This window comes from Entelurus aequoreus, linkage group LG10 (genome assembly GCF_033978785.1).
Source record: "Entelurus aequoreus isolate RoL-2023_Sb linkage group LG10, RoL_Eaeq_v1.1, whole genome shotgun sequence".
NCBI lineage: Eukaryota > Metazoa > Chordata > Actinopteri > Syngnathiformes > Syngnathidae > Entelurus > Entelurus aequoreus.
Window position 1 is genome coordinate 35,826,927 of NC_084740.1, and position 24,219 is coordinate 35,851,145.

The following is a 24,219-nucleotide window of genomic DNA, read 5'->3' on the forward strand; positions in this document are numbered from 1 at the left end:
TGTGTGTGTGTGTGTGTGTGTGTGTGTGTGTGTGTGTGTGTGTGTGTGTGTGTGTGTGTGTGTGTGTGTGTGTGTGTGTGTGTGTGTGTGTGTGTGTGTGTGTGTGTGTGTGTGTGTGTGTGTGTGTGATTCTTGCACCATGCATCTGTTGTCGCTGGCAGATACTTGTGTGCCGGGCTTAAACAACGGCGCCTTGTATGCGTTGCTCAGTCCATTGGAACAAACAAACAAGATGGCCGCCGATAAATATAAAAGTTTAAATAGTAGGGATTTAACGATATCAAAATCCCTCAGTATGATATTATCACGGTATTAAAGCCATGGTACGATCATATTGTGGAAATTGCATTGGTAAAAATGCCATATTGTGTGAAATGAGGTGGCAGAATTGTTTACGATAAACAGACTCCCATCAGTGTTGGCGCTAGGAATTTTCAAAATGGGGTCCATCAAGTCATAAAAATGGGGTAACACAGTTAGGGTTGGGTATCGTTTGAATTCGAACGATTCCGATTCCGATTCTTTGTTTCGATTCCGATTCCTGACAATTCTCGATTCCGATTCTTTTAAGAGGCAGGGTCAAAAAAAAGTTTAGGATATTTTAAATGAGCTAGCTAACCTACAGTCTTTCTGAATGAAATAGTCTGACATTCTCCATCAATTTGAATTCTATTAACTTTTTATGAACTTTACTATAAATTCCTCACAGGGCTGTTTTCAACTAGAATATAAATATCAAATCTATGAACTTGAATATAAATATTATAAATTATGAATACATTTTCCCAGGGGTACACTTTCCTCAAGAGAGCTTTATTTTTGAAAACCTCATGAAAACACATTTACACATAAGTGTATGATGCTGCAGGAAACCTCATGAAAACACATTTACACACACAAGTGTATGATGCTGCAGGTACTTAAAAATGTTACCGTGCTCCCACTGATGGGCTAACCTGGTGCAGAAAAGCAAATAAACAATAAGAAACAACTTGCAAAACCCAGTCCAGATTAGCAGCAGGTACAGTATAAAATCAGAGACAGTTTTTGTTTAGGAAAATTACCATATCCGCCTTCTCAGGCAGGATGCGTGAGCGTTCTGGACAGATAGTGTCTCCTGCTGTGGAAAATACACGTTCGCTGGGTGTGGAAGAAGCTTGAACGCATAAATAGGAGAAAGCGCGATCTGACAGCAAAGGATAAGTCTTTTGTTGGTTCCACCGGACCACCACCATGCAGCAGGGTCGTCAGACATAAGTATCGGTGGAACGTCCTGGTACATCTGCAGCTCTCTCTCCACTTGTTTCTTGATGGACATGGAGCTCAGTTATTTTGCGGTTATTTCATTTTTTTTTGTAAAGTAAAGCCACACTTTCGACCGCCGACGCCCGCTATCCATGCTTGAGCTTGACTGACTCGCTCGGCTATGCTAACACTTCCGGCGGTGGGCGCTTCTTCGTTGGTGTTCAGCGGCTTCTTCTTCCGGTTCGGCGGACATATTTTTTTCCGGTCAGCGGACTGGTATCGAAAATAGGAATCGAAATTTAAGCTTTTGAACGATTACGGGAGAATCGGAAAGTTAGTCCCGGTTCCAATCGATACTCGATACTCGATACCCAACCCTAAACACAGTCCATTTCCAGGGTCCCACTTTTTTGTAACTGTTTTGAAAACAAATGATAAATGTATGCATGATCCTGTTATATCTCACGTTATATATTGTGTTTTGGAAAAAGGTTGTCATAAATGTTACTTAATTCATTAAACAAAATAATACAAAAGAAAACAAATTTTTATGCATATGTAAATATTTTCAGTTATAAACATTCATTCACTTTCTTCTTTCCTTAATGGATCTAAACTTTACCGCTGCCGGTATTTTTTTCTATATTTTTATTGTAATATTTTCAGAATGTGTTCGTTCTAATTTTGGCCAAAGTAAGACAAAGAAAACAGTTTGAAGTTGTCTTTATTTTTTAGTTTAATGCCATGATTTTAAAAGTGTGCACAGATTTTCCTCCATGCGGCCCCTGAGCTACAATGAGTTTGACAGCCCTGCTCTAGAACTACAACTGGTTCGGAACTAACAGTGTTGGGATGGTAATCGTCCAAATATGATGAGCTGCAAAGTATAACGCCTTCAGCGTAGTGGCTTGGAGAGCGAACGCAGGCGACAACAAATAAGATAGCTGGATGATACTAACTATGCTAACTAGCAAGATTGTTTCGACACCCTTGATCACCTCCCTGTCCTTCAACTCATTTTACTTGAATCCTATTTTTTTTCTATATTGTGGTGGCTGTGCATAAATCACCCATGGAACTTTTATTGTTAAGAGTTCCGGTCGGATGGGTTTTCCCGGGACACATTTCCAGTGTTGAATGCTGCGCGAAGAAGCCACGGCTGTATAGATACTGATCGATTGCGGATAAGAAAAAAAAGGTAGCTCCATCTATTGATACTCCTCCTACCACTCCCATCCTTGCACGCTACAATATCTTTTTTTTAAAAAACAGAATTTATCATTTGACGCGGAAAGTAGTGTTTTTTTTGTTTTTGTTTTATTAAATCAACATAGGAAAAACACACAATACACTTTCAACTAGTGCATCAACCCTCCCCAAAAAAACCCTCCCTCCCCCATTCACACTCATACACACCCACTCACACAAAAAGGGGTTGTTTCTTTCTTCTACCAATATTTCTGGTTCCCACAACATGGACAACACTTCTGCAAGGGACACAGTCCCTGAAGCACACTTGATTGTATGTGCTGCACATTTTCATTTAATTACTATTTTTTTTTATGTAATTATTTTTATATTGTTTTACTTTCTTTTTTATCCAAAAAAATATTTATTTATCTTATCTAAAAAAAAAAAAGGACCTTATCTTCACTAGACCAGGTTGTAAATGAAATTAGATTTGTTTAAAGGGTTTTTAAAACCAGGTCCAGTCCAGATAATGTCCAAGTCGGGTTCAGCAACACACACCTTCATTCATGTACACTGAAAAAAAATTAAAAAATGTAAAAGTAGTGTTTAAAAACGCGGATTTCCGCGGACATTTCACCCGCCTGGATAATGCACCATCACGGAACATTGTGGAAGCGCTGTATGAACCTAGGCATGACGCCCTACCACCAAATATAAAACACACACACCCACACCCACACAAACAAACCCCACACTGTGATTGGTTGGAACTTGGCAGCGCACACTCCACTAGCGCCATGACAACACTGCAGTGCCAGCGTGTGACCGGCATTTTAAGCAACCAATCAATGAAGCAATTGATGAATGCATCCATCCATCAATGTAACAAGCAGCCAACCATTCATCTTCACAGCGACCGACCAATCAGCTAATGAAGCAAACAACCACCTTTGATCCGTGCATCATCCATAAATGGAACATTCAACTCTCCAGCAAGCGGCCAGTCAACAACAAACCGACCGATCGTGGACCTTACCGGGATAGAAGTCTTTGGATTTGGACAGCTTGATGGTGGCTCCCGTCTCTTTCTGCAGTTGGACGATGGTCTGTCCTCCCTTGCCGATGATGGAGCCGGCCGCATAGCTGGGAATCAGAACCTTGAGAAAGTACTCGCCTTCCTCTGCAGCGGGGAACAGGAAACAGGAAGTTAGCGATGGAGTTCTGCTTTGAACTTTCCCGACAAGCAAAGCTGAAAGCTAATACATAGGATGTTGGTACCTTTGTCCTCGTGCACGCCATTTTTGTTTTTGACTAATGGAAACCTAAAGACAAGACCAGTGTCAAAGGTGACGACTGATCAAATGATCCGCAACGAGTCATTATTCCCAAAACTGCGAGGATTCCCTGCCGTCGTTGTTGCTCGCTTTCTAGCGCATTAGCATGAAGGCCTTTGAAGGCGGCGGCTTCCACACTGGTCTGATCTAATTTCGGCGTCGGGCCCGAGGAATCTGGTCCTCGTCAGCGCGTTGGCACGGCGACAAGGAGAAGGCTGCTCGCTGGTGAGCTAATGGGATCCAACCCCCGCCGGTAGACGCATAGCTTCACAGGAGCGCTAGCGTGGGCGTGTTGCTCCCACCAAATGACAAAAGCAAAGATGGATCGGTCTTGATTGCGCCTGCAGCGCACAAGGAAATTATGTTTGGACCTTTGTTCCGCACCTTCATCTTATTAGCTTAACCAGATTTGAACGTGAGATGGAGATGCTCTAAAAATGTTTCTGAGATGAACTTGGAACCAAATAGAATGAATAGGACATCTGTCAGAAAGTGTGAAAGAAGCAACTAGTGTGGGCTGCATTGTAACAGCCAAATAAAAAGAAAGAAAATATAAATAAAAAACAAATGTACAAATAAGCCTGGGCCAGTAACACATTTTGATTGATGATATATCCATCCATCCATTTTCTACCGCTTGTCCCTTTTTTGGGGTCGCGGGGGGTGCTGGAGCCTATCTCAGCTGCATTCGGGCGGAAGGCGGGGTACACCCTGGACAAGTCGCCACCTCATCACAGGGCCGATGCTATATTGATGATATATTGACCTACAAATTATTGCCGACAAACAATATTATTGTCGACATTATTTTGATACAAAATTAATCACTGATGTCATGATAATACAAAATATTACTGCAAGTAGGGCTGGGCGATATAGCCTTTTATTAATATCTCGATATTTTTAGGCCGTGTCGCAATACACGATATGTATCTCCATATTTTGCCGTCGCCTTGAATGAACACTTGATGCATATAATCACAGCAGTATGATGATGGGTCAAATGCAGAGGACAAATTTCACCACATCTAGTGTGTGTGTGTGACAATCATTGGTACTTTAATCTCTTTAATCTCTTCTATGTGTCTACATTAATACATTCTTCTTCATACTGCATTAATATATGCTAATTTTAAACTTTCATGCAGAGAGGGAAATCACAACTAAGTCAATTTACCAAAAGTGTATTTATTAAACAGTTATTAAGCAGCGGCACAAACATTCATGTCATTTCCAAAACAGAAATTGCAAAATTGTCAGAGACATTTTAAAACCAGCTATGAGTGCACTTTTGTGCATGATGTCACTAAGATGACATATCAAAAAAACACTAAATTAAAGTGCACTTTTTGTACAGAACGCAACTACAATAGTTTAAAACAAATAAAGTGCACTTTTGTGCATTATGTCACACAAGATATTTCAATAACTGTCAAATAAAATGAGCTGCATAATAGGAAATCAAATAGTGTATGTCCTTCGCTATGTGGTAGGTTCCTGCGGGCGTTATCTCCTGTTGTTGACTATTTCTTTCATACGGCGTTGATGTGGAAATGGTTGCTTGGGCATTTTGTTGGTGTGGCACCGAACGGAGATGTTGACATGCGGAGTTTCAAGCACTCTTCATTCTCTAGCGGGTGACTTTTTAAATGATGCTACATGAGCAGTGGTGCTACTTTTTGTAGCAACGCTTTTGCCGCATACTTGTTCAACATCTTCCCGCTTGAAGCCAAACCACCGCCAGACGATGGACTCCCTGCTGTTTCTTGGGAATTAATTCTTCCTCCATTTGTTACCAGATTTGCACCTTCTTTCTCTCGTATTACCACTCGCACCGCACCGCTAGCATCACAGCTAACGTTACCGTGCCGCTACCTCTCTGCTCCGCGAGGGCGTATGACGTTGCACGCGCGACAGTATGTGACGTATGTAAGAAGGTGCGCTTGTTTTATGTCTCTGTGAGAAGGAGAGACAAGAAAGAGTGGGAAGAGCCTGTAGTGTAATGCCCGCAGGTAAAAGCAACTGCGTGAGAACGTATACTCAAATATCACGATATAGTCATTTTCTATATCGCACAGAGACAAACCCGCGATATATCGAGTATATTCGATATATCGCCCCGCCCTAACTGCAAGTATACCCTTTCAAATGCAATACACTTTTATTTTTTCCTATATTTGATCATTTTAATGGAAATGTAAACGTTAAAAAAACAAAACTATAAAATAAAAATACACTCTGTCAGCAAAATGTTGCACTTGAATAAAAATCACAACTGAAAGCAATAACATCGGTTTTGTCTCTGTTAAAGAACCACTTGAGAACTTTCAGTTTTGGTTGATTTTGGCGGCACCAGTGGGCCAAAGCGGTAGTGTTTTGCCAGGAGAATAACACATTTAATGTAAGAAATACGATTAAATGTAAGAACACATTTCCCGTGATGACTAGCGCATATAGCGTCAAACTGACATGATGTAATATAGGCACAAATATTAGGTCTCTAATGGCTATGCTGATGTTAAATAGCAGACACTATCAATAAATTATTTTGGATTGCGCTACAAACATGACGCTACTACCAAGAATGTATCGGGGCGGATGCAAGTCAGAAGCAAAGAAAGACCGGTGGGAGAATTTTTTCAGAGGAAATAGTAGTGAAACTATCAGGCTGATGGTTATGTATTGCTACCACGCAAATTTCAGATAGCGAACATTAGCATTAGCATTTTGATTTGAGCATCGAAGGCCACTTACTAGTTTAGCAGGAACAAGTCTAAGGCAACACCACCACGCGAGCGAGTGAAAGCTGGGGCAATGTTTTTTATTTTTGTCTCCTCAGACAAAACTTTTTGTTACTTTGGTTGTTTTGCAGCTTTGGCCATGATATCAGTAATTGCATGCAGGCATTCTACTTCTTTTAGTTTTGTTTGCATCGACTTCCGTCTTTTTAACGAATGTGAAAGGGGGAGTGACGTACGCTGTAAAGCAAGTCAGCACATTTGTAGTTTTTTGTGTGGCAGGGTTCCTGCCACCCTCCTCAAAGTCACTAAGTGCCAGTGAGATACAACCCCCCTCATGCCATGACAGAAGTGTCATTCAACTAGTTGTAAGTCTCAGCCCAAAAGTTATGAAAACATTTCATGAAGGTTGAAAAGATACTTAGTGCTGCTTTAAGAAGGCGGTGGGGGTACCCTCAATTATACACAAACAAACCAATAAACAACTAAATAAAGTTATTGTGACAAGAGTGATCGCAGTTACCATTATTATTGCGGTATTGTTGAATGTGCTCAAACAGTACACACACTAAATATTTCTAAGCAAGTTGTATTTTCTTTTTTAATAACTAAAATAAATAGTGAAACTTTCCTGGCAGAGAAAACATCAAATATTGTTCCGGCTACATGAGAGCCATATTAATTGTATTTGTGTGTTTAAATGTGTTACCTTATTTTTAAACATTTTAGGATGTTTTTTTTAACAAACGCAGATCGGCTGATCAGTTGTTTCACTTCCGGTTAAAGTGACGTCACGGGAGTTCACTTCCTGTTTAACGGACGTCCGTCTGTTTCGACGCCACACTGTAGAGTTTATATCAATAACTTTGTGTAAAGACAGCACAGCCTTTATGTTCAATGTGAATACAGTATCTTAGTTGTTCAGGGCAGTAATGTATTTGTACAAGTTTAGATTTGTATGACCTTTCTTATTGAGGAAAGACGTTAATGTGGCTTGTTTTTAGGTTAGCATTTAAGATAGTCCTAAGATAATCAATTCATCAAAGTGTGGGTGTCAACCACGGTTTTTCTATCATTTTAATTCAATAATCGTCAGGAGTTTTACAGCGGTTATCATTATTACCATTTATGTGCATATACTGTAGTACTGAAACCGATTCAAAAGAGTGACTCCTCTTGTAACCGTAACAACTAGGGGTGTAACGGTACGTGTATTTGTATTGAACCGTTTCGGTTCGGGGGTTCCGGTTCGGTTCGGAGGTGTACTGAACGAGTTTCCACACGGACATATTAAGTAGCGTAATGCACGTTGTGTAAACAATGTGCATTGTTTACTCAAAATGTCGGACATTTGAGGCATTTAAGAAACCCGTTAGCGGCTCCGCATGCCGCTAACATGCCGCTAGCGGCATGTTAGCAGCTAACGGGCTACGATAGACTGACCATACGTCCTTTTTTCACCGGACATGTCCTGTCCTCTTTTGCGGAGCTGTCAGGGCGGCGTTTCTTAAATGCCTCAAATGTCCGGCATTTTGAGTTAGGGTTGCGTGTATTTTCAATGTACGTTCAGGGTGAAGAAGGGGTTAAAAACAAAACAAATTGTGCGCGCAGCAGCATTGGTGAGGGAGGGGCAGAGACAGAGAGAGCGAGAGAGTTATGATAAACGCGCATGCGTCGCCAGGCTCTGCTTTTTATCCATAGATTTACCAGATTTAATTTTTTATTATCTATAGCAGGGGTGTCAAAAGTGTGCCCCGGAGGCCATTTGCGGCCCACAGCTAATGTTTTAAAGGCCCACGGCACATTCTAAAAATACTATTAAAATAAACAAAAACATAACAAAAGTCAAATAAAAAAGCTTAACGGTTAAATGTAATTTAGAAAAAGTTGCAATGTTGACTAATAAAACTAAGCTTTTTTTTTCTTTCAAACTGTCATTGCTCAAAACATAATATTGAATCAAAATCAATGTTATTATGAATTATTGACCTATCCAAGGTTCCGATTACTTCACATCAAATATTCCAGTAAGAAAAATATTTTTGGTGGAAGATTTTGCAAATTTGGTAAATAAATAACCCAAAAATGTATATTTTGTTGTTTTCTTACTGTACCGAAAATTAACCGAACCGTGACCTCTAAACCGAGGTACGTACCGAACCCAAATTTTTGTGTACCGTTACACCCCTAGTAACAACGTATGCACATTGCGATTTAATCGACGCTGGAAAAGTACAGACTTCATTTTTATTTATTGTTAAGTTAATTGAGTCATGGAATATCTACGCAGGCCTGTGTGCAAAGTGAGGAAGAGATCACGTGCGTCTTCCTGCTGCAGTCCATGTGTCAGTGTGGCCTTCCTCATGTTTGATAATCCAGGACACGTAACCTCAAGGGGGGTGGGGGGGATTAAAATAGGATTATTATTACAGGGCCACACTCTCGCACAAAGGCGGGGCGGCTGATCTCGCGGCGTGATCAACTCGAGCGTAAAAATACACCAAAATATTGAGATCCTACGGAGACCGTTCGACTCGCAGCCAGATGGACGCTTCGTCATTCTCGCCATCAGCACGACTTCCTGAAGCTCGGAAATAAACACACCTCCGCTAAAGCACGTTCTGGTACGATGAAGATTTTCGATCACACACACATTTTAATGTCCGCACATTTTTAATAGAATCATTCCTGTCCACATACAGACACGTTAGGAGGAGGCAAAGCGCAGTCCAAAGCAAGAACTGCAGAGGCCCAAACAGACCTACACCAAGGCCGTAGAGTTCCAAACATGTCTGACGTGTCTCTGCAGTCAATGCGTGCACAGAAAGTGTCCAGATGCAACTTTTTCCACATTCGGATCAAACATGGGGAATGTTAGAAAAGGTTTCATCAAGTGAAAGTAGTCAAACAGAGAACAATGGTAGGTACACTGAAAAAAGTCAGTGTTCAAAAACAAAACAAAAAAAATACAAAAATTAGAGGTATTTTACTTGAACTAAGCAAAATTATCTGCCAATAGAACAAGAAAATTTAGCTTGTCAAGACTTTCCAAAACAAGTCAAATTAGCTAACATCAATAAACCCCAAAATACCTTAAAATAAGTATATTCTCACTAATAACAAGTGCACTTTTCTTGATAGAAAAAACAAATATGAGACCTTTTTTCTCAATATGTTGAAACATTTTCTTAAATTGAGTAAATGCTAGTGGCATTATCTTGACATACTGATATGCGCTCGGTATTACATTTCTTGAAACCAGCAAACTTATACTAAAAACTAGTTTATTTTTTTTAATGGAAAGGCAACAAGGCAACTGCTTGTTACTCTCGGGGTCTCCTAGCCGCTCAGGCAAATCATATGGTCTAAAAATGCATTTTCCCATCCATAAAGTGCGTGCTCTTTCAGTGTGCAAGGAATGTGTATATATATATATATATATATATATATATATATATATATATATATATATATATGTATATATATATATATATATATCAAAATGGTTTGAAATGTCACATGTTAAATGTTTAAAAATTAACTGTCAGTTTGCTGTACTGTGCCAACTGTACTACTATATGAGTACGTATTTTCTATTGTTTCATTGAAAATAAAACAGCAAAGTCCATTTGGCTGTCATCTGTTTTAATTATGAGACACAATTGTGACAAAGTCATGATTTTTTATTTCATGCTTGAAATAAGAAATTATTACTTTGAAAAAGCAGTTTTATACGTGTGAATGTTGATGACACAGCTTTGCAACAGTTGATATTCTAGTTTCAAGCATGTTTTTCTCAATATACACTACCGTTCAAAAGTTTGGGGTCACATTGAAATGTCCTTATTTTTGAAGGAAAAGCACTGTACTTTTCAATGAAAATAACTTTAAACTAGTCTTAACTTTAAAGAAATACACTCTATACATTGCTAATGTGGTAAATGACTATTCTAGCTGCAAATGTCTGGTTTTTGGTTCAATATCTACATAGGTGTATAGAGGCCCATTTCCAGCAACTATCACTCCAGTGTTCTAATGGTACAATGTGTTTGCTCATTGGCTCAGAAGGCTAATTGATGGTTAGAAAACCCTTGTGCAATCATGTTCACACATCTGAAAACAGTTTAGCTCGTTACAGAAGCTACAAAACTGACCTTCCTTTGAGCAGATTGAGTTTCTGGAGCATCACATTTGTGGGGTCAATTAAACGCTCAAAATGGCCAGAAAAAGAGAACTTTCATCTGAAACTCAACAGTCTATTCTTGTTCTTAGAAATGAAGGCTATTCCACAAAATTGTTTGGGTGACCCCAAACTTTTGAACCGTAGTGTAGGTCATAAAATCTCAGCAACAAGCTGTAATATCTTACTGAGATCATTTAGGACCAAAACACTTAAAACAAGTAAAACACTAACATAAAATCTGCTTAGTGAGAAGAATGATCTTATCAGACAGAAAATAAGCAAATATCACCCTTATTTGCGATATTTAATCTTACTTAGATTTCAGTTTTTGCAGTCTAGATGGGGGGGAGAAATAATCGATGCGTCACAATTCGGACATGGGCAATTGTAAAATGGATGAGTAAACGTCCGTAATCGATTATTTATTTATTAAAATTAAGTAATGCAGACAATTCTAACATTCGGCTGACCGCAGCGAGCCGCCACACCAAAAGATCCGACCCGTTTCTTTATTTTAGGGCACTCCAGTTTTGCACACATTTCCATGAATTCAACAACTTTGACGGGAACTAATTAAACTGTTTCTTTTCATAAATGCACTGTTTTTAAATGTTGCAAGTGATTTGGTGGTGGAATAATAGGTCTCAAATATTTGCGTTAATTGAGATTTATTAATATTTAGCGCCTATTTATATCACGTTAATCCATTTTTTTCATCTCTTACATTACTGTTTCTGCACGCCAGCTGCCTCGTCATCCTCTTGTGTATTTACTTGTGTAGTTTATGATTATTGATTAGATCAAATCTGATCCAGGATCATTTTGTTTTGAGTCCGTCCTCCTCACACACCTTGTGCGTGTTGAAAGTAAACGGTACATTATTGGTCCAAGACCAGAGTTAACATTTTGTTGTCAACAAATTTTAAGTTAATTAATGCATTTTTGGGTGGCAGTGGTTAGCGCTGGTGAAAAGACTTCGATTTGTGTGGAGTTTGTATACCGTATTTTTCAGACTATAAGTCGCAGTTTTTTTCATAGTTTGGCCGGGGGTGCGACTTATACTCAGGAGCGAATTATGTGTGAAATTATTAACACATTACCGTAAAATATCAAATAATATTATTTAGCTCATTCACGTAAGAGACTAGACGTATAAGATTTCATGGGATTTAGCGATTAGGAGTGACAGATTGTTTGGTAAACGTATAGCATGTTCTATATGTTATAGTTATTTGAATGACTCTTACCATAATATGTTACGTTAACATACCAGGCACGTTCTCAGTTGGTTATTTATGCCTCATATAACGTACACTTATTCAGCCTGTTGTTCACTATTCTTTATTTATTTTAAATTGCCTTTCAGATGTCTATTCTTGGTGTTGGGTTTTATCAAATACATTTCCCCAAAAAATGCGACTTATATATGTTTTTTTCCTTCTTTATTATGCATTTTCAGCCGGTGCGACCTATACTCCAGAGTGACTTATAGTCCGAAAAATACGGTAATGCTTATTTAGTGAAACGAAAAGAAATGTAAAACTGCATCAATAATTGAATCGTAGCTCCTGAACCGTAATGGAATCATGAGGTGCCCAAAGAGTCCCACCTCTAATGGCAGGTATGAAAAACACTAACCTATTTATAATTTAACCCAGGGACGGCGTGGCGAAGTTGGTAGAGTGGCTGTGCCAGCAATCGGAGTGTTGCTGGTTACTGGGGTTCAATTCCCACCTTCTACCTTCCTAGTCACGTCCGTTGTGTCTTTGGGCAAGACACTTCACCCTTTGCCTCTGATGGCTGCTGGTTAGCGCCTTGCATGGCAGCTCCCACCATCAGTGTGTGAATGTGTGTGTGAATGGGTAAATGTGGAAATACTGTCAAAGCGCTTTGAGTACCTTGAAGGTAGAAAAGCGCTATACAAGTATAACCCATTTATCATTTATTCGAAAAGATTTACGCGGTCTTTAAATTGAAGTGGAGTGAAAATAGTTTTGGGCGACACCTCGCATCAACATAACGCAGTAAGTTAAATGATGCGGACACGTTTGTTACTGGATACTTTCTGATACGCTGCCTTGGATACATCGTATGTGTAAGTAATATGCAACTATAGTTATTTGAGACTTGCTTATGTTGACAAATGTGCTGTTTCAGACTAATAAAGGCCACCTATTTGCCTAGCTTGTGTGCTATTGTGTGCTTAGCTGTTATGTATCTGCTAGCTCCTAGTAGTGTGGAGCTTTGCCTTTACTTTTTGTAAATGACTTCACTGAAATAAAAGACCAAACGTGTGTGCTGATTAGAAGATGTTAACTTTGAACATGCTGCAGGACCGCTTGTACTTTATTGGCCAGTTTGATGCAAGCTGATGACCAAAATTGACTCCAAACACCCATAATCGAAAGTACATATTCAAAATATATATGCAGGATAAAAAGACAGTAATCAGGTTAAGATCAAGTCTCAGTTCTGACTCATTGCACCCATTTGCGAGTGGAGGGGTGGGGCTTAGGGCCACCAACGTCTATTTCCCGTCCACGTTGGCGCCTCCAGCCTTCGTCCATGTGACCTCCTCTCACACACAAAAACCAAGCGGTGGCCGCAGGACAAAAATAAACAAAGATGGTGGATTTTCGGTGTAAAAAAAGAAAGCGGTGTCATTGTTCCAAACTACATTTCAGCACTGCCCGCTCCTGAGAGCTCCGAACTGGACCGGCTCTGTTCTGGTGTCGCGGGTCACAAGAGGCAGGAAACAAGCTCCGCCCTGTCTTTCCTTACAATGAAAGACAAAGAGCAGGGAGCTCAAATGTGCACGAGGCTCTGCGCACGCGTGTCCAGACTGAATTTTCCTACACTGCAAAAAAGAGCTGTCAAAATATGATTTAAAAAAAGACTAGATTTTAGGAAAACTACAAAGCAATAGCTGAATAGACACATAATTGTACTTGATAAAACATTCTAGATTCACATTTGTGTAGCTAGAAATTAGCAGGACTTTTAAACTAAAAATAGGTATTTTAATAATAATAATAAAAATACATTTAAATTATAAGCGCCTTTTAAAAATCCCAAGGAAACTTTACAATGCACATTTAAAATAACAAATTATTTATTTTATTCTGAAAACAACTTGCCGTTTTTAAATGAAGCATTCTTGGGATGTTGAAAAGCTTTACACAAAATGTTCAATGTGGGGAAAAGAAACAAAATATATTTTGTTATTATTCCTATTTTAAACTTGGACAGAAAAAATACAATTATTCATTAAAATTTGACGACGACGACTCAGGCAGGCAACAGCAAAAAACGCCAAAGAGTTGTTTAAAATGTTTGCTAGTGCACTGCAAACTATTTGAAGATTTAAAATTGTATTTCTAGAAATTTCACTAGTTTTAAGAGCTATTTTCTTGTTTTTAGTCAGTGATTAATCTTGATTTTATCAAACGCTATTTACTTGTTTTTAGTCAGTGATTAATCTTGATTTTATCAAGAGCTATTTACTTGTTTTTAGTCAGTGATTAATCTTGATTTTATCAAGAGCTATTTAATTGTTTTTAGTCAGTGATTAATCTTGATTTTATCAAGAGCTATTTACTTGTTTTTAGTCAGTGATTAATCTTGATTTTATCAACAGCTATTTAATTGTTTTTAGTCAGTGATTAATCTTGATTTTATCAAGAGCTAATTACTTGTTTTTAGTCAGTGATTAATCTTGATTTTATCAAGAGCTATTTACTTGTTTTTAGTCAGTGATTAATCTTGATTTTATCAAGAGCTATTTACTTGTTTTTAGTCAGTGATTAATCTTGATTTTATCAAGAGCTATTTAATTGTTTTTAGTCAGTGATTAATCTTGATTTTATCAAGAGCTAATTACTTGTTTTTAGTCAATGATTAATCTTGATTTTATCAAGAGCTATTTACTTGTTTTTAGTCAGTGATTAATCTTGATTTTATCAAGAGCTATTTACTTGTTTTTAGTCAGTGATTAATCTTGATATTATCAAGATTAATCAAGAGCTATTTACTTGTTTTTAGTCAGTGATTAATCTTGATGATTAATCTTGATATTATCAAGATTAATCACTGACTAAAAACAAGTAAATAGCTCTTGATAAAATCAAGATTAATCACTGACCAAAAACAAGTAAATAGGTCTTGATAAAATCAAGATTAATCACTGACTAAAAACAAGTAAATAGCTCTTGATAAAATCAAGATTAATCACTGACTAAAAACAAGTAAATAGTTCTTGATAAAATCAAGATTAATCTTGAAAAAATCAAGATTAATCTTGATAAAAATCAAGTTAATCACTGACTAAAAACAAGTAAATAGCTCTTGATAAAATCAAGATTAATCATTGACTAAAAACAAGTAATTAGCTCTTGATAAAATCAAGATTAATCACTGACTAAAAACAATTAAATAGCTCTTGATAAAATCAAGATTAATCACTGACTAAAAACAAGTAAATAGCTCTCGATAAAATCAAGATTAATCACTGACTAAAAACAAGTAAATAGCTCTTGATAAAATCAAGATCAATCACTGACTAAAAACAAGTAATTAGCTCTTGATAAAATCAAGATTAATCACTGACTAAAAACAATTAAATAGCTCTTGATAAAATCAAGATTAATCACTGACTAAAAACAAGTAAATAGCTCTTGATAAAATCAAGATTAATCACTGACTAAAAACAAGTAAATAGCTCTTGATAAAATCAAGATTAATCACTGACTAAAAACAAGTAATTAGCTCTTGATAAAATCAAGATTAATCACTGACTAAAAACAATTAAATAGCTCTTGATAAAATCAAGATTAATCACTGACTAAAAACAAGTAAATAGCTCTTGATAAAATCAAGATTAATCACTGACTAAAAACAAGTAAATAGCTCTTGATAAAATCAAGATTAATCACTGACTAAAAACAAGTAAATAGCTCTTGATAAAATCAAGAGTAATCACTGACTAAAAACAAGTAAATAGCTCTTGATAAAATCAAGATTAATCATTGACTAAAAACAAGTAATTAGCTCTTGATAAAATCAAGATTAATCACTGACTAAAAACAATTAAATAGCTCTTGATAAAATCAAGATTAATCACTGACTAAAAACAAGTAAATAGCTCTCGATAAAATCAAGATTAATCACTGACTAAAAACAAGTAAATAGCTCTTGATAAAATCAAGATCAATCACTGACTAAAAACAAGTAATTAGCTCTTGATAAAATCAAGATTAATCACTGACTAAAAACAATTAAATAGCTCTTGATAAAATCAAGATTAATCACTGACTAAAAACAAGTAAATAGCTCTTGATAAAATCAAGATTAATCACTGACTAAAAACAAGTAAATAGCTCTTGATAAAATCAAGATTAATCACTGACTAAAAACAAGTAATTAGCTCTTGATAAAATCAAGATTAATCACTGACTAAAAACAATTAAATAGCTCTTGATAAAATCAAGATTAATCACTGACTAAAAACAAGTAAATAGCTCTTGATAAAATCAAGATTAATCACTGACTAAAAACAAGTAAATAGCTCTTGATAAAATCAAGATTAATCACTGACTAAAAACAAGTAAATAGCTCTTGATAAAATCAAGAGTAATCACTGACTAAAAACAAGTAAATAGCTCTTGATAAAATCAAGATTAATCACTGACTAAAAACAATTAAATAGCTCTTGATAAAATCAAGATTAATCACTGACTAAAAACAAGTAAATAGCTCTTGATAAAATCAAGATTAATCACTGACTAAAAACAAGTAAATAGCTCTTAAAACTAGTGACATTTCTAGAAATACAATTTTAAATCTTCAAATAGTTTGCAGTGCACTAGCAAACATTTTAAACAACTCTTTGGCGTCTTTTGCTGTTGCCTGCCTGAGTCGTCGTCGTCAAATTTTATTGCTAGTAGTTCAACGAAGCTCAATGTGCGATTATTCCGTTTCATCTTTCCCTCTGGACCCCCTCTGCTCTTCCCATCATGCACTTGTTCTTCCTCTTTTCCACACCCCTCCCATCACGTCGCTGCGGTGACCCACTTGTGCGACGCGCAAAGCCTTCAGACTGCCCTGCTTTCGATGGAGGCTAGCTAATTATAACCAGGCCGCATTAATAAGGCGGGGGAATCGGTAAATAGGAAACACAAAAACACTTCCCCCGCCAGCGGAACGTCGGCGGTGCCTTCCTAGCAACGCGCCGTCCGTTACATCACCACGGCGACCAGGCTGTACAGAGCTGGACTAGACTTTTGATGACATGAGACCCCTTCCTGCCTACTGCCCGCCCATTGCGCTTCATTTAAAACTCCTGTCTTTTACAGCCCTTGGTGGTTTTAGGGGCATTGTGCAAGAACACAGGCAGAACCAATAAAATCTGCTGAGAGCTTTTTATACAAACAAGTCAAAATTAAGTCATCGCTGCAAACATCCCGCTACAAGTAGTCCTGATGGTCTCCAGCAGGCAACATTATCTTCTTTCCAAACAACAAACAAGCCACTTCTACTTTCCCCTTCACTATCAGGAGATGACAATACACCACACACACACGGCATGCACTGCAAAAACTGAAATCTAAGTAAGATTAAATGTCTCAAATAAGGGTGATATTTGCTTATTTTCTGTCTAATAAGATAATTCTTCTCACTAAGCAGATTTTATGTTAGTCTTTTACTTGTTTTAAGGGTTTTGGTCCTAAATGATCTCAGTAAGATATTACAGCTTGTTGCTGAGATTTGATGACCTATATTGAGTAAAACATGCTTGAAACTAGAATATCAACTGATGCAAAGCTGTGTCATCAACACTCACAAGTATAAAACTACTTTTTTAAAGTAATAATTTCTTATTTCAAGCATGAAAGAGACAATTGTGTCTCATAATTAAAACAGATGACAGCCAAATTGACTTAGCTGTTTTATTTTCAATGAAACAATAGAAAATACGTACTTATATAGTAGTACAGTTGGCACAGTACAGTAAACTGACAGTTAATATTTAAGCATTTAACATTTGACATTTCTAACAATTTTGAACAGAAATAGTTCATGCACAGTCAAAAAAAATCCTCAAAATTACAATTAAAAAATTTTTGGCCGGGGGCCGGGCTGTATATATGCGCACTAATTGACAGAAAGAGCACGCACTTGGCGCAATGATGTCATCTTATCGATGGAAAAATGCATTTTTAGACCATATGATTTGCCTGAGCGGCTAGGAGACCCCGAGAGTAACAAGCGGTTGCCTTGTTGCCTTTCCATTGAGAACAATAAATAAGTTTTTAGTATAAGTTTGCTGGTTTCAAGAAATGTAATGCAGAGCGCATATCATTATGTCAAGATAATGGCACTAGCATTTACTTAATTAAGAATATTTTTCAACATATTGAGCAAAAAGGTCTCTTTTTTTTCTACCAAGAAAAGTGCACTTGTTATTAGTGAGAATATACTTATTTTAAGGTATTTTTGGGTTCATTGAGGTTAGCTAAATCGACTTGTTTTGGAAAGTCTTGACAAGCCACATTTTCTTGTTCTATTGGCAGATAATTTTACTTAGTTCAAATAAAATACCACTAATTTTTGTATTTTTTTGTTCTTGTTTTTGAACACTGACTTTTTGCAGTGTGTGACTGTCCGTTCGTTTAGCACACGGGTAGAGGCGAGAGTTGTGGCAGGGCGCGCCTGGTCAAAAGGCCCCGAGAATCAAACAGTTCTTGGAGAAAACTCCCTACTCATTCGACCTGGCTCAGTTTAATTTTTTTCCGCTTTACAAAGCTCAGTCGCGCGTGGCCTCTATTAGTCAGACCCAATTCGAGGGAACCTCACAGATCTTGTCACTGTTTTGATGCCGTATATTACTATGAACACCAGAGAACACTTGTTTGGATTTAAAATAGCGGTACATCTTTTCTGACACGCCTCATTATATACAGTACATGTCCAACAGAGGTGGCATGGCACTAACCCATTCAGTATTCCCTTCTAGAGATGTCCGATAATGGCTTTTTTGCCGATATCCAATATTCCGATATTGTCCAACTCTTAATTACCGATTCCGATATCAACCGATACCGATATATACAGTCGTGGAATTAACACATTATTATGCCTAATTTTGTTATGATGCCCCGCTGAATGCATTAAACAATGTAACTTTACCATGAATTGATTAACGTGGACCCCGACTTAAACAAGTTGAAAAACTTATTGGGGTGTTAGCATTTAGTGGTCAATTGTACGGAATATGTACTGTACTGTGCAATCTACTCATACAAGTTTCAATCAATCAATCAAAAACAAAGTTTTCCAAAATAAGAGAACAACTTCAACTCCAGTTATGGAAAAAAATGCCAACATGGCACTGCCATATTTATTATTGAAGTCACAAAGTGCTTTTTTTTTTAACATGCCTCAAAACAGCAGCTTGGAATTTGGGACATGCTCTCCCTGAGATAATCCTGATACCCACTACAATTATGAGAAATACTATACTTTGACTTTCACAAAGTGCATTATTTTTTTTATTTTTTTTAAACATGCCTCATGTTGGGGGAGGGGGGGGGGTGGTTGAGGTTGTCTGGGTTGGTGGTAGCGGGGGGTGTATATTGTAGCGTCCCGGAAGAGTTAGTGCTGCAAGAGGTTCTGGGTATTTGTTCTGTTGTGTTTATGTTGTGTTACGGTGCGGATGTTCTCCCGAAATGTGTTTGTCATTCTTGTGTAGGTTCACAGTGTGGCACATATTTGTAACAGTGTTAAAGTTGTTTATACGGCTACCCTCAGTGTGACCTGTATGGCTGTTGACCAAGTATGATTTGCATTCACTTATGTGTGTGTAAAAGCCGCATATATTATGTGACTGGGCCGGCACGCTGTTAGTATGGAGGAAAAGCGGGCGTGACGACAGGTTGTAGAGGACACTAAAGGCAGTGCCTTTAAGGCACGCCCTCAATAATGTTGTCCGGGTGGAACTCGGGAGAATGGTTGTCCCGGGAGATTTTCGGGAGGGGCACAGAAATTCGGGAGTCTCTCGGGAAAATCGGGAGGTTGAAACCGATACTTTGATAATCAGAAGTTGTTTATATTCAGACAAGGCAAGCGCAATAATAGCTTTTGTGTATGTGGCCATCTTGAATTCTGACCTCGTAACTCGGCTCTGTCGTCGTTCCCAGCTCCAATTTCCAACTTTGAAGAAAAGCGTAGATACGGGAATAGGAGATCATTATTGGGCCAGAAAGTAGCTAGCTGCTAACTAACAAACGGACACACAAGCCAACGAAAGGTTCCATGTTTTGTTTGAGCAGTGCTGTGTTGCAAACATTATTTGGCTGGTATGGCTTTAAAGTTAATCCCTATTCAACTCGCGGCTCGGGGGCCAAATCCGACTCGGGCATGACACCATATTGGCCCTGAGTGCAGTTCAAAACTAGTGAGAAACATTTTTTCAGCATTTTCCTAAAAACACTATTGTGCGCCTCTCACATTGACGGATCCTTGCATTGACATTTTAACCTCATTAGTCAACATAGAACTCTGGGGTCCAAACTTGTGATTTACATAACCGAGGCGTTCCTCAAAGAACAGCAGAGCCTTTGACAAAATCAATAGAAAATCAAAATACTGTAGAGGACGGTGGTTTTGTGCGATTAAACAAAATAAGACTAACAGTTAAGTGAGAAGTCCAGTCCCCCAGTCCTTACCATTTAGAAAACCTGGCCCCCAAAACAGTTTAGTTGAATATCCCTGCTATGACACCTTCAGAACCACAGTTTTAAAGCCCTATTTAAGAACTTTCAGTTTTGGTTGATTTTGGCAGCGCCAGTGGACCAAAGCGGTAGTGTTTCGCAAGAAGAAGACCACATTTGCCATTATGACTAGTGCTACTGACATGATGACCGCTGTAATATTGGCACAAATATTAGGTCTCTAATGGCTATGCTGATGTTAAATAGCAGACACTATCAAAAAATTACCTTGGATTGCGCTACAAACATGACGCTACTACCATGCGCATGCAGGTCCGAAACAAAGAAAGACTGGTGGGAGAGTTTTTCGAAGGAAGTAGTACAGAAACTATCACGCTGGTGGCTATTTATTGCTACCACGCAAATTTTCTAACATTAGCATAAGCATTTTGATTTGAGCATTGAAAGTCACTTACTAGTCCAGCAGGAACAAAGCCAAGCCAGCATCGGTCTAAAATTCCTCGTCTTTGAGTTCATGTTGATCCTGACTGTCATTTTATCCGGGTAAGCTCTACTTTCCTTTTTTTGTCTCTTTAGACAAAACTTTTTGTTTCTTTGGTTGTTTTGGAGCTACTGCCATGATAGCAGTAATTTCATGTAGGCGTTCTCATCAACCTCCGTCTATTTCAACAAATGGGAAAGGGGGAATAATGACGTATGCCGTTAAGCGAGTCAGCACATTTGTAGTTTTTTGTGTGGCGAGGTTCCTGCCACCCTCCTCAAAGCCGCTAAGTGCCAGGGAATGACGAATGCCGTAAAGCAGTGGTGTCCAAAGTGCGGCCCGGGGGCCAGTTTCGGCCCGCCGCTTGTTTTCTATTGGCCCTCGGCAGGTCGTAAAAATTGAATGAGTTCATTATTACCGAGACATTATCAGTAATGCTGTCAAATGATACCCTTTTAAAATCAGATTAATCACACTTTTGAAGTCGGATTAATCACAACTATTACTCGCTTGCATGATTTCATTTAACTTCAAATTTAAATTAAATTAAAAAGGCCTCAATATTTGGTCACAAATGTAATTTAATTGTTAGAGTCCGTTTACGGTAAAGGAGCAAAATATGTGTGATTAATCTGCGTATTTACATGATTAATGCAACATTTTTTGTGATAGATCGCATGAAGTAACTCGTTATTTTTGACAGCCCTCGTTGTTAGATGACACTTATTTTCTTTGTCACCTACAACACAAAGCTAACAGGGATGTTTTGTTCAGCTAGCTTAGCATATATTGACATACACTGGTTGGCTTTTAGCATCTTTAGCGAACAAAATGAGTCAAAAATGGCCCCCGCAGCCTTCCGTTGTACTGAATGCGGCCCTCGTCGGTTAAAGTTTGGACACCCCTGCCGTAAAGCAAGTCAGCACATTTGTAGTTTTTGTGTGTGGCGAGGTTCCTGCCACCCACCTCAAAGCCGCTAAGCGCCAGTGAGAGCGATACAGACCCCCTCAGGCCATGACAGAGGTGACATTCAACTAGCTGTAAGTCCATGTATCATCACAAAAGTTTTGAAAATATTTTATGAAGGTTGAAAAGTTACTTAGTGCTGCTTTAATACCCACGGACTAGAAAAGATGTCAAAGTTCTTGTTCTCCCTTTCTTACACCCTGCGCTCAATAAGACAAGTATTTCAGGCTGACAACATAATGAGCACGTCAAGCCTTCAAGAGTCCAAACAGGACCAGAACCAAGTGGTATAATTATTCATTCCCATCTAGCTGATTGGCTCTGATTGCTACCTGGAGAGCTTCATGGTGACCCTCAGCATCATGTGCTCCATGCATGTTCATAACAGTGGGATCCTCTCGCCCCTATTTAGAACGTTCCTGCCGTGTGTATGCTATTTGCAGCTTGAATAAACTCGGTTCAACGTGTGTGTGTGTGTGTGTTGTGTAGTGGTGGAAGTGCTCCATCGTAAATAATCAACTTTCATCCAGCTAGTAAACAGACCAATCGGTTGCTAAGGCCTCTTCAGACCCTACGGGCCCAGAATAGGCTCCACATGCTGCGGGATTGAAGGCTCAAATCCCTGGATCTGGTGTCCCCGGGCCGGGGTGATGGCAGAGGGGGAAAAGGAGGGGGCGTGTCACTTGCCTAGAGAGAGAGGTCATCTCTCATGTTGCATCTTCGCTAAGACAAACATACCAACACTCATCCGCTCGAGTCTTTTACTTATTCCTAGCTTATTTTGGAGATGTTTACCACCTCCAAGTATACAAAGTGACATGTTTTGCTGGGCTCAAATGTGCAGAAAATTCAGTACTGCCATGTCTCACGTTACAACATGACACAACATGTGCTAACATACTTGGACCATGATGCGCGCTTTTGTGCGCTTATTACTTCATTCTGTTTTGGTTTGGCCAAAGTACAACGTTTTTATCCCAGTTAATAAACATGAAGGCAGCGCTTGGAACCTGCACAGTGCGTCACAAACATTTTTTTTTAGTGTGAGGGAGAAAACAGCCTTGGCTGGATAGCGGGAGGGGGGGGTCGGCCTCTGGGGACTCAAATATTCATCTTGTCAAAAGCGGAGAGAGTTAAGGGGGGACATGCTTTGTCTAACACCCCCCGGTCCTGGGGGGTGTTTTGTTGGGGGTTGCGCACACACAAACACGTAAAGCCCCGCCAGCTGTCTACGGGCTGAAAGATGGCCGCCGGAGCTCATCGGGAAAGTAAGGCTCTTTGTACTTTTTGCACAGCGACCGGCGAGCGCTAACTTCTTGACAGCGGCCAGCCGCCATTTTGGACATGGCCGCGCCGCCAAGCGATGCGTCCAAAATCTGCGCAAAATGTTTCGTTTTGAATCAGGAACCGATTAAACGGCTCGATACTGTAATGTTACATCAAAGCGGCCATGCTAAGGGGCCTGCACTGTGGGTGTATTGTTTGGCGTTTTCAGCAAGGGGGAGGTGAACCCTGCTCTTCCAGTGATCCTTGCTTGGATCAGCCTTTTTCGTCATCCCCTCATCCATATTTATCGCTGCCCGCGCTCCTATCAGTGAGCGGCTCGCCGGAACAGCCAACTGCATGCACGCCTCCCGCCTATTCGCCCCACCCTGTCTTTTTTTTTTTTTTTAATAAACTGTTATGCAGTATTTTGGATTTTTTATTTTTTTTTTTAAGTGCGTAGGTGGAGAGGAGAGGTCGAAGCGATTGGCTTCGCCGTCCTGCCCGATCGATCCGCAGCGTCGGTTGCCAAGCGATTGATGGAGGAGGACGAGGAGGAGGCGTGAGGGTCTGAAGGAGGGCATGATTAGAATGGATGAGGAGGAAGGAGTACCAGATAGAACATTGTGTTCTCCACGGGGCCAAAGGACGACACGGCGAAGTAGACGTCTCGTTAATTAAAAACATGATTACTTTCTACTTCCTGTTTGCCACTTTCCTCCTACAGTTCTCCACAATAAAAAGATGATCCACTCTGGGCAACAGCTTGCATCAATAGCAGCAGCGGCCCGTTCGATAGAGCGTGTGTGTGTGTGTGTGTGTGTGTGTGTGTGTGCGTGCGACTGAACGTCCTGACCTTGCAAAAAAATTGCCGTGCCAGTCCTTCCATTTACAAAATGAAACAAACATCACACACACTGAGAGGGCAATGTTCAGGAAAAAGGAAAGAACAAGACAAAGGGATTAAGAAAAGGAAAAGTTGTGGAAGAAGGAAAATAAAGTTGGGGAGGGTTGTTAAGGAAAAAGAAATCCAAGGAATGTTAAAGAAAGAAAGAGGAAAAGAAGAAGGGGAATTCAAATGTAAATGTAA

At 39.0% G+C, this 24,219-nt stretch overlaps 1 protein-coding gene across 4 annotated transcripts in view; it reads right to left on the bottom strand.

The window, feature by feature from the left end:
• Positions 1-24,219, bottom strand: part of LOC133658517 (RNA-binding protein Nova-1-like) — a 123,166-nt gene that overhangs the window by 79,212 nt on the left and 19,735 nt on the right. For all 4 annotated transcript variants that reach the window (XM_062060641.1, XM_062060642.1, XM_062060640.1 and 1 more), the window contains one exon: positions 3,473-3,616. In XM_062060641.1, the coding sequence (XP_061916625.1) occupies positions 3,473-3,616 (144 nt within the window). The remainder of the gene's footprint in view (positions 1-3,472; positions 3,617-24,219) is intronic.